At 42.4% G+C, this 15,082-nt stretch overlaps 1 protein-coding gene across 1 annotated transcript in view; it reads right to left on the bottom strand.

Moving 5' to 3' along the window:
* Window positions 1-15,082, bottom strand: part of LOC126253539 (uncharacterized) — a 606,491-nt gene that overhangs the window by 353,616 nt on the left and 237,793 nt on the right. Inside the window, exons 26-29 of the mRNA XM_049954972.1 lie at window positions 14,339-14,683; window positions 9,675-10,016; window positions 7,397-7,805; window positions 3,908-4,096 (exon numbers count right to left, since the gene is read on the bottom strand). Of these exons, the coding sequence (XP_049810929.1) occupies window positions 3,908-4,096; window positions 7,397-7,805; window positions 9,675-10,016; window positions 14,339-14,683 (1,285 nt within the window). The remainder of the gene's footprint in view (window positions 1-3,907; window positions 4,097-7,396; window positions 7,806-9,674; window positions 10,017-14,338; window positions 14,684-15,082) is intronic.

Raw genomic sequence — 15,082 nt, 5'->3', positions numbered from 1 at the left:
CACGGTCGCTGTTGCTCTACCTGTCTGTCCACGTAATGCATGTTCCGTAGATTCACTGCCCCGTGGTTTGTTAAATCCGCTTCATCGGTAAACAGGTAGAACCGCAACGCATTCTCTGTTAACGCCCATTGACAGAATTGCACTTGATGATTAAAGTCATCACCATGTAATTGCTGATGTAGCGACACATGAAACGGGTGAAAGCGGTGACGATGCAGTATGCGCATGACACTACTTTGACTCAGTCCACCGGCTCTCGCAGTGTCCCGTGTACTCATGTGTGGGTTCATGGCAACAGCAGCTAACACACCAACTGCACCCGCTTCTCGTGTGACGGACCTGTTACGGACCCGTTTGCGTGCTACGACCATACCTGTTGCATACAGTTGGCGGTAGATGTTTTGCAATGTGCGGCACGTTGGATGTTCTCTGTCCGGGTACCGTTCTGCATACACCCTGCAGTCTTCAGCTGCATTTCGTCGACACTCGCCATAGATGAGTACCATCTTCGCCTTTTCAGAGTTCGAATACACCATGGTCACAGTTCCTACAACACTACACTATCGCAGACGTCTGGTAACACGGTGTACTACAGTTGGTCTGCGTGCGGAGACGAATGCAGAATAACAATAGCAGCAAGCGCTACATGCGGACACTAAGACAGCTAGACCAAACCACAACAGTGCACTACAGCCACACTCGTAAACACGGTCGTCATCGTAAACATGTCCCTGCAGATGCTGCTCGCCGACCTTGGCCCGTGTTTGTTACAACACGCAACAGAACGTCGGAGGTTCCAAGCGTCAACTTTAGGTTACAATATCTCCGGATGTAATTAACATTTTACAATGCAACAAACGGCACTGATTACGTATTTGTTTATATGTTCAGATGTGCTAACAAAACTAACGTGGTTCAATTTAAAAAAACGTAGGTTTGTGTTAAAAAACATACTTCCGTGCATTTTTGTATGGTTTGTATTAAACAATTACACTAGCCCCTTTCCTCACGTTCGGTCTGTGGAATCGGTTCGTCAGTATTTAATGTGGTTTACGAAATATATCCAGCGTTAACGTTAGGTGACTCACCCTGTATATAGTTAAGGCTCACCGGCCACTTGACCATATTCTTCTTCTGTGCGAGTGCACAAACAGTGCCCGAACTCTTACGGGAATCGGCAACGCGCCGCGAGTAATGAGTATAATGGGCGGGGGCATTACGAATGTAGTGCGGGACAATACGTTGAGAATGTGGGTTTCGCGGGAGGGGTGCCAGAGATAAATCCCTGCAGTCGCGCTATCCTCTGTGTCCTCGGTGGCTCAGATGGACGCCGGCACGGTAGCTCAGCGTGTTCGGTCAGAGGGTTTAGCTACCATCTGTAATAAAAAAAACTGAGTGAACGAATCAACGAGCAACCTGAACGAGTGTCATCTGACGTCCGCCACGAACAAATTCAACGATCAGTAAAAAAAAAAAAAAAAAAAAAAAAAAATAGAGCGTCTGCCATGTAAGCAGGAGATCCCGGGTTCGAGTCCCGGCCAGAGGACATATTTTCGTCTGTCCCCGTTGACATATGTCAACGCCTGTAAGCAGCTAAGGCTGTTCATTTCATTGTAAATAACATTAATTCATTTAGAGACGTTCCCTGTTTCCAGCTGTCACTAATAGGACTCTCTGTGAAGTGCAGCTTCCTACCAGGACTTTTCCAGTGGATGCTAGAAAATACTTCCTGGAAAGTCACAAGCCCTTAAGCCAGCCTAGTAATCCTTGCCTACAACCTACTTACAGTAATACCGGCCCAGCATCTCGCTGCAGAACAAAGCCGATTTCTACCAGATACCGGAAACCAGCTGTGGTGTAGACAGTAGCAAACAGGCCGAGACAACAAACTTGCTCAAAGTTGCTGTCTGTTTCAAGATCTTGACGCTTCGTTCTCAGAACGTGGACATCAGTACATAGCACTTTCACATTTTCATTGAATACGGTATTTTATACCTGAAGATGAAGCTTTGTGTCTTAGAAATCGATTGCTATTAAAATGGAAGGCATAGATTATAGCTGTTTCGATACAGAGCTTAAAACTGAAAAATTGTATTGAAATTTAGCCATGCAAATGTCTTTCCTCTGTTTTCCAAAATCTGTTTAATAAAGTTTCCCCATACTGACCGGAGAATACACACAGAGTGTAACAAATGTAAGTGCAGATGTCTCTATTGCTGACTTAGGTCGGTGTACTCAACAAAATTATATCAGTATTCATGTCATTTGCAGACTAATAAGTATAGCTATTACTAGTGGTATGTTTTTATGTTGTATAGTACCTCCAAGTAGATATGGCAAGAACAAGCCATTAACGTTTATTTTCCCTTGGTCACAGGTCAGGAATTGAAGTGTGGACTCGTGGATGTAAAACGGTTAGTCTGTACTGACAGGGGAAGTCCACTTATTGGTGAAGTTACGACCGTGCAGGAGATATGAGGTCGTAAAGTTCGTGACGTGTTTGTGGGAAGACTGCTCGACGCAGAGAAGTAACCAACACACTGGCATGTCTACATATTAAGGTAACAATATAAAAATATCTGCACTTATACCCGTTACACGCTGTATTTTAAAGTTTGTCTGTTTACTGTTAACTTCTATTTCAATTTTAGTTTTAGTTTTATATTTTCATTTTAATGCTTATTGTTATTATTATTATTATTATTTCAGCTCTGTAGTCTCTTATAACAGATAATTTTTCACGTATTCAATTTCTGGAACATACACACTTTAGTTTTACTTACTTATCGTGTAACAAGTAGTAAAAAACCTTGCGACCATGATCTATTATTTAAATGCTGGTAACGTATTTATAGATAGTAATAAATAAATTAATGTCTGAAAATAGAACAGTTTGTGAAGCTGGGTGGGCCACAAAAACCGAATTCCACATGGAAGAATATATTCCACCTTGCCTTTGCTACAAAACAAATGAATAATGTTATGCAGCTCACTGAGGAGTGCTATTTATCTCCTGTAGGGTGTGGTAGGCACGCGCTCAGAGGATCTCTAAACCCATTATCATTGTGAAATGACAGACCCGTGTCATTAGAGAGTGGCGCACCTAGCAGGAATTTATCGACCGGGCTGCTGGTTTCAAGAACAATATGTAGGCTATCTTCATTCGTTCGAATGGGCGAGTGACGTCTTCTATGTGTAATTTGGCGTAAAGTTAGCAATAAATATTGAAATTTTATGTAAAACTTATTTTTGCTGAACTATGAAACTCCACTGCACTTGCACTCCTAGCACCATTATGGAACGGCAATTTCTCGTACCAGGAAGTTGCCCTGGTTGCCTGCTTTCCAGGCGGAATTTTGGTAGCAGGCTTACAGAGTTAAATGCTTTACCACGTCATACCAACCATGCAGATGTTAATTTAAGTTTACAGGAAGTTTATTCTTTCTTAAATAAACTGCTGATTTTCTCAGAGATGTCACGAAACGGTATCTTAGTTGAGTATGTGGTATATAAGATTTAGAAATGAAACCTTGCTTCATGCACTTTTGGACGTAGCATTCTTTCATATGACTTTTTGTCCGCGGTCTTTTTCGCCACCCACTATCCATATAATAATATTAATGCAATCGGTTCTTTTTCATGTAACAGGAATTATTATTGTTCTACAGAAGCAATCAATGAGGGCAGGGATATTATATATTTTGCGTTGTCTCCGCTGTCGCTCAATATTTTAACGGAAGAGTAATCTTAGCATAGTTTCCGAAGGTTTTACGAACAGAAATAGCGTTGAATCAGCGTATTTCTCTCTACCAGGGTAATAACAATTAGATTGTATGTCACACATTTACTGCTGCTACATTGGTTATGACTCTTCTTCCCAGGTGACGTAACGTGTAGACTCACTTACCTTGACATTTAGCGTTGATGCAAGCCTGGTTGCTGGGACACTCTTTGCTTGAGCGGCAGCCGAGAAGACAAGAGCCATTGGTGCAAGCAAGACCTTGAGGACACTGCGTGTGGCCCACGCACGGTAGCACGCACAGGCTGAGTACGCATTTCTCACCATTCGAGCAGTCGTCAGAGTTTCTGCAGGCAACTACAAAAACAAGACTCTCCTTAATCTATAGAAGTCAACGGACACAAAAAATATGAAGGCGTAAGAAAATATTTTATTCTTGTTTGTAATAATGAATAACACAACTTTTCAGTGATAATCGATGGCTAGTTTGATTTGAGCTTTCCATCTAAATTAAAGTTATAAAAAAAGTCAGTCCTTATGTGTTTACGTAGTATAGGTGCAGCAATAGCAGCTTTTGAAATCTGGAGTTAGTTACGAAACCAGAAGTGAAAGCAAGGAAATAAATGAAACATTATGCTGAAATATATTCCATTCTAGAAAAGCTTCCATCTTTAGTGCTAAATGTTCTCATGCAACGGACGGACCACCATCAATATTGTGATGTGCCTGAATTTGTTGGACACTGCGGAGGAGATTGGAATTGCTATTTAATCAGAATATTGAAGAATAACCTGGTGATCAGGAGTTCAAAACCTCTTTCCTCCTAATAGTGACCTTTTTCTCCTCTTCTTTCTTTTTCATGTTCTTATTGTTGTAAGACGTCAGTTTTTCAGCTAATCTAATACTGTTCAACTCCACTTTCTATTTTTTCGCTTAACTACATCTCCCACAGCAAACATACTCGATAACCTCTAATCTTTGCAGGCCCCTACAGTTTATCTCTCACACTTACCCAAATACCAAGTTAACTGTTCGGAGGCCTCAGCAGGTGTTTCAGTAGTCGATCCCCTCACTTGCTAAGGCTTTCCCATCAATTGATTCTAGCTTTCTTCTTTCCGAACTTTTCCACGATTTAGAACGCACTTCTTTCTCAGTTGCCTATCAATATACCTTAGCGGTCATGTGCAGAAGAACGATTTTTTGTCCGCATCTGTATGCTCCATATGTCTTTCTTGTTCCTGCAGTCTTGTCTAAACTTTCTTTTTTATTGCTATTCAGTTTCGTTTATCCTAAGACGAATTTATTAACTAAGTTCCTTGAACATTTCCTTAATAGCTACTTCTAAATATCGCTTCCGGTTGAAGGTACCATATCGTCTGTGAATCTTGGCATTGGTATCTGTCCATTTGAACCTTTATTTTTTCTATCAAATTTCGTTTCACTTCATTCATTATGACTTTAATATAGGCTACAAGTCAAACAAGGAAATGTACTTTACATCCCTCTTAACGAGAATTTGTTTTTGTTAATTTTGCACTTTTATTACCCCGACTTGGTTTCTGTAGAAATTTTAAGTTACTCGTCGGCACGTTTTGCTCTTTGTTTTATGCATTACGGACACCTTAAAGTGGCTGACATAAACCCAAGTTTTCTGTATAACGAAAAACTATTTGAGGTATCTGCCTGTTTCTTTATTACACGTTTTGTTATCAAGTGAAAGTCGAATTGCCCCTTTGGTACCTTTCGTTCTGAAGCTGAATTAATTTTCTTGCAGTAACTTTCAAGCTTTTATTTCAGATTTTCTGGCCAGGTTCTATGGCCTTCGGTTATTAGATTGATTGTTAGATAGTTCTCCCATTTCTTGAGTAAGGGCGTATGGCACTGATGTTGGTGATCCGCCTGTCGGGTGGGCTTTTTAAGCTCGTCCTCCATCTTGGCACTATTGTGAAACAGGAGACCATATGCGACCGCCAGATATTACCTAACCACTTCGTTTCATTTTCATAATTATCAATAACAATAATTCACTGGAGAAACATTTACGGTGCACAGAAAATTTTAAGGTGTTGCGCATATAAAACTCAACGAAAAAGTGCCCCGAGGAGTTACTACTTTTTTGTGGTTTATTTCTTTTAGGACGAAAATTTACAACGTAAATTTCTCTCTATTTCGTAAACACTTTAAGACGGTCTCGGCCTTTCTTTTGCGTCCTTTTGTTCTCAGTATTCTTTTCGTCCTTGTTTGTATAATTGCATAGTTTATTTACATTTATTTTCTAGTATCTTCTTGTCTAATCTGCATTGATTTGTCTCATCTAGGTCAGGAGGCTATTCTTGAGTGTCCTACCTGACTGCTATTATCCCTTACGGAATCTTATACCTTTGTCAATCTTCAGGGTGGATTCTGCTTGCATCGTTTAGCTGTCGGACCGCGTACGGCTACAGCAGTTTTGGTGAAGAGCCGTTCTTTTGTAGGTACTTCTCTTACAGTTCAACATGGATGTCTATTATACTGGCCCATCTAGGAGCTGCAGCTTAGTCATTTATTTTGTACAACTTGCAGGCTTTATACTTTTTTAGCACATAGCCACATTAATCAATATAATAAGTTTCTGTATTTACACATGCACTCCTCAAGCCACTGTAAAATGCATGGTGGAGGTATGTATTAGAGCAATGCGATCGATTCCCTTTTCTATTCTATAAATGTGTTCAGCGAGGGAAAATGACTATCTATATGCCTCTATTCGTCTTTTATGTTACTTATATGATCCCTGAGCGAGGTACATGTAAGGGGCAGTCATCTCAGAATACCAGTTCTCTAAATTTACAGAACGGGGTTTTGCAAAAACTATGTCTTTTTTCTTTGAAGGATCCCTACTTTCGTTCTCGAGTATTTCTATTACTTATGATTTATGTAATACAGCCAGCCGGTTACAACAAGATTTAACTTGGCATGGTTTCGACCCCGAATATGGGTGTCATCATCTGAAAAACTAAAAACAATTGTACGAATATGTAGTGACAAATGAATACACATTTGCGAGTAATATGATCTCATCACACATGATTTCAAATATGATTTTATGAAGTTATTTTATATGAAAAGAGTAGTTTGCTCGAAAATCTATTTCATGTCACTAAATACAATTGTTTTTGGTTTTTCTGATGAAGACATCCATAATCGGTGTCGAAACCAGGTCAAGTCAAATCTTGTTGCAAGAGGTTGGCTGTATTATATTCAGCAAATCATATTCAAGTACGGTTGCTGGATCACACTCATGTTGAAAATTGTAAGATTTCTGTTAGACTTTCGACCTGTTACGACTATGGGGATTCTTCTCTGAATTTTTTTGCTGTCTGCCATCATCCCTACCTACTAAGAACACCAAACGCTGGAAAAATACTCTAGAACAGGTCTCACTAGCGTCTTGTATGCGACTTTGTTTACAAATGCTTTCTCGGAACCATTCCAACAAATCTAAGTCCGCCATTTGCCGGTAGGGTGAATTAAGGCTATATACAGTTTTTTTTTTCTTATGCTAAGCTCTTTAATAGGACGAGTGCAAGTTTCAAGTGTGAAGGAAAGAAGGACTGTGCGAGTAGACGACTAAGCGGGAGTTTGGGCTAGTTGAAGGTAGGAGAAGATGGAGCGTACCTTTGCATTGTCCTCCGTGGCAGATGTCGCCGAGACAGTCCTGGTCGCTGTTGCAGGGCGCGGGAGAGCGGATGCAGCCGCCGGAGACGCCGTAGGGCCCCGGCTGGAACTTGGCGGGGCAGGAGCAGACGGGCCGGTGAGCGCGCACCTCGCAGAGCGCGTTGGGCCCGCACGGCCGGCCGGCCTCGCAGGGGTTGATGCAGCGACCGCCCTGGCAGGCGGCGCTGGGCGGGCAGTCGCGGTCTCCGGCAGGGCAGCGGCCCTCGGGCCGGCAGCCCGTCGTGTACGGGTCGCCCACCTGTCCGGCCGGGCAGCGGCACACGTGCCCGTCGCCGCCCGGCGCCGCTTCGCACGTCGCGCTCGGGTGGCACGGGCTCGGCTGGCACACTGCTCCCGGCGTGCACTCGATCTGTGGGCGCACGCAAACACTCGATTACAGACCTGCGTTACGCTTCGGAGACAAAAAATTACTATTTAGGCAGCATATTGACGACAAGAAGTCGGCAGCCCCGAAGATGGTCAGGTCATCGATTCCGTTCCTGAAGAGTAAGGATCTCAACCCTAAGACTAAACTCCTATTGTATATGGCAACGGTGGAACCCACAATGTTATATGGCTCCACCTCGTGGGGAACTACGTGCGTCTCCAACTCCAAACGCTGCAAAACATTTGCTATCGATGGATCACAGGAGCTTCATGGTGGACAAGACATCCGCACCGCATTCCACGAGACCACTATACAAGAGAAGGTCCATGACTCGAATTTGGGACCTTTGCCTTCCTTGGGCAAGTGCTCGATCAATTGAGGTACCTTAGCACTAGGGTACCTCAATTGGTAAAGCACTTGCCCGCGGAAGGCAAAGGTGCCGAGTTCGAGTCTCGGTCTGGTTTTAATCTGTCAGGGAGTTTCATATCAGCGCGCAGTTCGCCGCAGAGTGAAAATTTAATTCTGATTTACAATATAACCTCCACACGCAGCACCCACAACATTTACAGCTTCCGTTAATACCATTCCACAGGAAACGATGCGTCTTGCCACGGTTTTTTAAAGTTTATCTGCAGTACGTTTCGGAAAACAGCTGCCAACGCAACTCATATAAGTTATATGAGTTGCGTTGGCAGCTGTTTTCCGTAACGTACTGCAGATAAACTTAAAAAAAAAAAAACATGGCAAGACGTAGTGTTTCCTGTGGAATGATATTAATGCTCGTTGCTTTGCTTGCGTAGATTGTACGGTCTACACAGATATTTTTGTCTTTCTTTCATCGAATTTTATGTTACCGCCAAGCTCTTCACGCTAATTAAGGCAATAGAAACATGGTCTTCTCTGAATGTATTTTTGACCATAAAGCGATTCTGATAGCTGGGGTGGAATATTTTTTTTAATTAGGCCTTTGCCGTTCTTGTGGTGAAATTTACATAGAAAATTTTATCCCTTACCACATATTTGTTTATACCCACCCGAGAAGTGAAATACCAGTTTTCACAGATTTAACTTTAAAATTTGTTGAATATAACGAGATAGTTTCTTAAAAGTTGCTACCCTCTATTTCACTCCCCTGAGGTTGAATTTCCAAATACAGTGAAATAGGAGTTTTTATTTATTACCGAGAAGCCAAGTATGAATTTTGATTGATTTAGCTTTGAACATGCTTTCGTAATGAAATAATTATATAAAACTTTTCATCCCCTATTTTACTCCATTGGGAGGCCGAATTTCCAAAAAACACTGAAACTCCTTTTTTTCCTTTTTTTAATCTCTAACCAAGAAGCCAAATACAATTTTCGTAGCTGTAATTTCAAAAATGCTTTAGTAGTTGTTTAATAATGATTTATTTTCAAAATCCTTTCAGCTCTTGCTTTATCTCCTTAGTGGCTTAATGTTCAAACATGCTGAAATACATATTTTTTTAAAAATATCTGACTGAGGAACCAAATGCCAGTTTTCGTAGTTCTAGTTTCAAAACTGCTTTAATAGCGACATATTTTCAAAAAGCCTTTCATCTCCTATTTATTTCCCCCTTAGGAGGGACCTGTAGTGTAAGATCAACACCATCTGCAAATTTCAAGTTTCTGTCCTCGTTGTTAGAACAGGGCGATGACGAGTCAGTGAGTGAGTCAGTCGGTCGGGACATTGCCTTTTATATATAGAAATTACAGAAATATTGGCCCATTATCTGTTGGCTGGGCAGAATCCTCCAGATGCCGGAGCCGGCTATGGCGACGATAGTAGTCGGGGAATGACGTGCTACAGAGACAGTGGGACGCAGCGGCTTACCTCTGGATTCCCCCTGTATCCCGGTGGGCACTGGCAGACGGCCTTGTGGTCCTCGGCGACGCAGACGGCGTCGGTGCCGCACGAGTCCTCGTGGCAGACGTCCATGCAGGTGTGTGAGAGGCGGTCGCACAGCTGGCTGGGCGGGCAGTCGATGTTGTAGACGCAGGGCACGGTGCGGCAGCCGGCCGCCGCGTCGTACGGGTCTCCCGCGTACGGCCCCGGCGGGCAGCGGCACTGCGCCACGTGGTTCTGCGCCGCGCACACGGCGCCGGGCCCGCAACGCACCGCCTGGCACGCCGGCCGGCACGAGAACGAGTTCGTCTGCGCGTCCATTCGGCACACCTAGGTTACATTAGATCAGATTAGTTTTTCGTTCCATAGATCCGTGCTGAGGAGATGCTCGTGTATGTGGAATATGTCAATATTTTTTTTAAGTTGAAATAACAATACTAATAGTATGGCTCTGAGCACTATGGGACTCAACATCTATGGTCATCAGTCCCCTAGAACTACCTAAACCTAACTAACCTAAAGGCATCACACAACACCCAGTCATCACGAGTCAGAGAAAATCTCTGACCCCGCCGGGAATCGAACCCGGGAACCCGGGCGCGGGAAGCGAGAACGCTACCGCACGACCACGAGCTGCGGACTACTAATAGTATGAATATATACAATACTTCATTTGTTTCTATTAAAAAAATTCGTCAATGGAGTAGAAGGAGTTGGCCACAAATAAGTCTTTCAGGCTCCGTTTAAACTGATCTTTATTTGTAACTAAATTTTTTATGTTTACTGGCAAATTATTGAAGATGAGTGTTCCTGAGTAGTGGACCCCTTTTTGAACTAAAGTAAGTGCTTTTAAGTCCTTGTGCAGATCATATTTGTTCCTGGTATTGTATGTATGAACTGAGCTGTTTGTTGGAAAACGAGATATTATTTAGGACAAATTTCATTAAGGAGTAAATATACTGAGAGGCAGTAGATAGTATACCCAGTTCTTTGAAGAGGTTTCTACAGGACGTCCGTGAATTTACTCCACAAATAATACGTATCACAACTTTTTGGACTCTGAAAACATTTGTTTGACTTGAAGAGTTACCCCAAAATATTATACCATATGACATTATGGAATGAAAGTAGGCAAAGTATGCAAGCTTTTTCCTTTTTATGTCGCCTATGTCAGCTAACACTCGAATTGAAAATACTGATTTGTTAAGGCGTTTCTGCAGTTCTGTAGTGTGCTCCTCCCAACTGAATTTATTATCAAGTTGTAATCCCAGGAGTTTAAGACTGTCAATCTCTTCTATCTGCTCTTCTTCATATTTTATGCGTATGCTCGGTGGAAACCTCTTACAGGTTCTGAATTGCAAATAGTGAGTCTTTTGGACGTTTAATGACAGTGAGTTGGCTTCAAACCATTTATTAATATCCATGAAAATATCATTAGCAGATCTTTCTAGAACTGCACTCGACATACTATTTATTGCAATACTTGTGTCATCTGCAAACAAAACGAACTCTGCTTCTGGCAGTGTAGCTGATGAGCGATCATTAATGTGCACAAGAAAAACCCACCAAAGTGGGATCGCCATTAGAAACTAAAATGGAGTTCCTGCGCTGAGGTCCATACGAGACAGGAGTAACGAGGAATGTTGAACATACGCAGAGGAGGGTAGTACGAATGGTTACAGCTTACCAGGGAAGACCACGGAAATGCCAAAAAACCGGAATGGGCATTTGAAGTAAGCTGTAAATTATCCTGTAAAACTTTAATGAAGGTAATCAGTTGTCATCGGAAATCATGTTTTATTTCATCAGCGGTGACCGATTTAAGTCTTAGTATACATCTTCGGATCAGAGAGGCACTATTAGTTACCCGCGTAGACGATCAGCAGAGCTGTGTTATATGCCGTGAGCGACCAGTCGTGAACTGCATTTGACGACTGGTGCCTCGCGGCATATGCCACAGCTCTGAAACAAAACATCATTTGCGATCACGGCTGATTATTTTAATAATAACAAGATAAAGATCGCTGCTGTTCCTGATCTGCTTCCAAAAATTATTGTTCCGTGAAAGCATACTTACAAAGTTTGGAGAACCAGTATCATGTGAGGGAATTAGGAGCCACAAAGACAAGATAACGCTAATTTAAACTCGTACTGAGGTATTTGCGCTGTTTAGTTCGTCTCTCGATACGCGTATGGAAAGAAATATGTATTTTTTCCTTTATTCCACTCTATAAAATGAACTCTGAAATTTTATATGAGATTTTCTTGTGTAATTGGGTTTGACGTCGCTAACTGTATTTTGCTGGAGTAGGCCTATGAATATTCTGTTTTAGATCTGTAACTACGTCCTAACGTGTGACCAAAGAATCCAGTCAGAAGTTTCTCCTTTTTAATGGAGAATTTCTCTGGTCATTAATCACAAGCGTAGCCAGCACATTCTCTGATACATTTCCGGGATTTGACCAAACAAGCTATTTAGATAAGAGCAACTTTTGATTTATTTACAAGATATCTCATGTATGAACGTCTTTGTTTACTCACCAGATCTACATTTTAAAAAAAATTAATGTTAACCACGTCCTTTCAATGAAATATATTTCTGTAATTTAATACCACTGTTTAACCCCCCTTCCCTCTCCTCTCCCCCCTCTACCCCATTACACTTCATCCCTGGCGTATGTCACTACATAATGTGTTGTACATCATTAGAAGCTGCCATAAAGAGTTTGGTTTTGGTGGATTAGATTGTTTTGACTTATAACATAAGATTGAGTATTTTTTAAAGTTTTGCCTGACCATGATTGCTGACTGCTTAGGTAACACTATTATTTCGCAAATCTGTACAAGTTTCCTTCTTTTTAAACTGAAGAATTGACAGGCTTCCTCAAACTTTGACTTTTTCCGAACAGGTAAATAGGCCTCGCCCTTAGCCTTATAGCTGCACCGAGACTAGAAGAGGGAAATAAAAACGAAGGAATTTCAGTCTTTGTGTAACATGAACGTAAGCAGATATGGAAGACTTGTTTATGTTTCACCAATTCTCAAACATTTGTGGTTTATGTTTCTCTCTTACGGATATGAGGACGGCTGCAAGGCCGAGTTCGTGGCTGTTTATCTGTTCGGGTATATCAAAATGTGACCGAGCGTGTGAACTCTCCATTTTATTTAGATATCAGCATATTCCGTCTCCTTCGAAAGTCCAAAAGACCTTTCATTTTCTTTTACCTGACAATCAAATGAATGTGGTGCGACTTACAGTTTTAGAATGTCCCAATTATTCCCTAAAATTTTAGGGAGAATCTTTTAATGTGTTAACACTTCGTTTGGCTCATACATATTTTTGTAAGTGATTAGCCAGTGTCAAGTCCCTGCGTGATTTTTTTTAGCTTTTCTCTTATCTAGCTTCTATTTTAATTGTCAGTTTTAGAACATCTGTTTACTTTCACGCCGTCTTGATGCACGTGAGCCAGTTTGAATGCAGGGATTATCGTGAGTGACATTCAGGGAGAGTGCGTGTACTTGCGAAAGACTTACTATCCCTAGTATTCTGACATTTTAACATATTCGTTCCTATTAATATTTGCAAGGGTGCTGAGAACCACGCCGTTGGGCGCCCGTAAACTACAGCCACAACCACACACACACACACACACACACACACACACACACACACACACACTGTTTACGCCCTCAACAGATACTTTTTGTAATTTTAATTTTGATAATGAACCTTGAAATGGTTCTCTATTAACGTGACCATTACGGCACTCCAACCCCAGTTCTAGATACCAGTAATATCGTATTACTTTTCTGCGAAGTAACAGACGTATCTTTGTCACAATATTCACATTTGGTTTTATAAATCTATAGGTACTCCAATGTATCGATATATTACAATGATATGGTTCTTGTGTGTATTCATTTCTGTGAGACTGTCATAATCTTTGACTTACTTGTAACCGTTTTGGTGCGAATGCGCACAGAGCAGTCTTTGTTTCACTTTGCAGAAGTTAAGTTGTTATTTTGCTTAGTAAAAGAGTAGTCAAGTCTTGTGTTTGGTTAAAGTGGAAATTAAATATATGAAGATTGATACAAAACTATTTTCTTGATGATGTGACAATTAAGAAGAAGTATATGTGAATTTACAAGAAGTTAAATAAAAATGTGGATTTTGAACACCAAGTCAAAAATTACTTCTACCATACCATTGTTCTGATCCGGGAGGTTTTGATCATCAAGAATTTCCTGAAAAACGCATTTGATAGGTCTTCAAATATTGCTAAAATACAGATCTGGACCTTCTAGCAGTCAGAGTGTAATCACCCTAGAATCAATAAGATGAGCCATAACGACTTCGACGAAATCTACGTGGGAATCCATTCAAGATAAGTGCCAAAATTAATGACTTTTTTGCAGTGACTTCATTATTTCCATTCTGACTATACCATCCACAGACAATAACTTTGTTGTTGCCCGATGAAGCGAACATATGCTGCGTGAGCAACATTATTAATCTGATTTCTAATCTACTTTGCAAGTGGTGGTATTGTTAGAACCTGAAGATGATCACTAACTGCTCGAGTCTCATCACGTGCTAAAACGAACGTTTCGTAAAGTACGCTGTCTTGAAATGCCCGGTGTTGGGTGCTCACCTCGGCCTCGGCGCAGTTGGCGTCGCTGGTGCAGGAGTTCCTGGAGGCGGGCACGCAGCCGGCGCGGTCGGCCGGGTTGCCGGTGTAGCCGGGCAGGCAGCGGCAGGTGGCGCGGTGGTCGCGCGCCTCGCACTGGCTGTGCGGCGGGCAGGAGAGCGCGGCGCACGCGTCGGCGCAACGCAGCACGCCCAGCGCGTCGGGCCGGCAAGCCGCCGCCGCGCCGCAGTCGCCGTCGCTCGCGCAGTCGGGCAGCGACGGCTTCTCGCACGCCGACGACACCGGGTTCCAAACGAAGCCGTCGCGGCAGTGGCACACGGGGCCGTGCTGCGCGTCCAGCCGGCACACCTGCGCAACCGCCACACACTCTCAAATGGTTCAAATGGCTCTGAGCACTACGGGACTTAACATCTGAGGTCATCAGTCCCCTAGAACTTAGAACTACATAAACCTATCTAACCTAAAGACATCTCACACATCCATGTCCGAGGCAGTGTTCGAACCTGCGACCGTAGCAGTCGCGCTGTTCCAGACTGAAGCGCCTAGAACAGCTCGGCCACAACGGCCGGCCACACACACTCACCTCGCTCTTATAACTGGAGCGCCCTCTGGCCCGTAACGTCTACATTCGTCAGAAATGGAGCTATACAACACACATCGACCAAACAACAGCGAAGGGTATGCGTGGAGTTCTTCAGTAAACTAACTAGCGTTGCACAAAAAACATTTCATTTACTGCCTTCGTCG

The sequence above is a fragment of the Schistocerca nitens genome, chromosome 1 (genome assembly GCF_023898315.1).
Source record: "Schistocerca nitens isolate TAMUIC-IGC-003100 chromosome 1, iqSchNite1.1, whole genome shotgun sequence".
NCBI classification, from domain to species: Eukaryota; Metazoa; Arthropoda; class Insecta; order Orthoptera; family Acrididae; genus Schistocerca; species Schistocerca nitens.
This window is presented reverse-complemented; position numbering and strand designations above follow the sequence as displayed.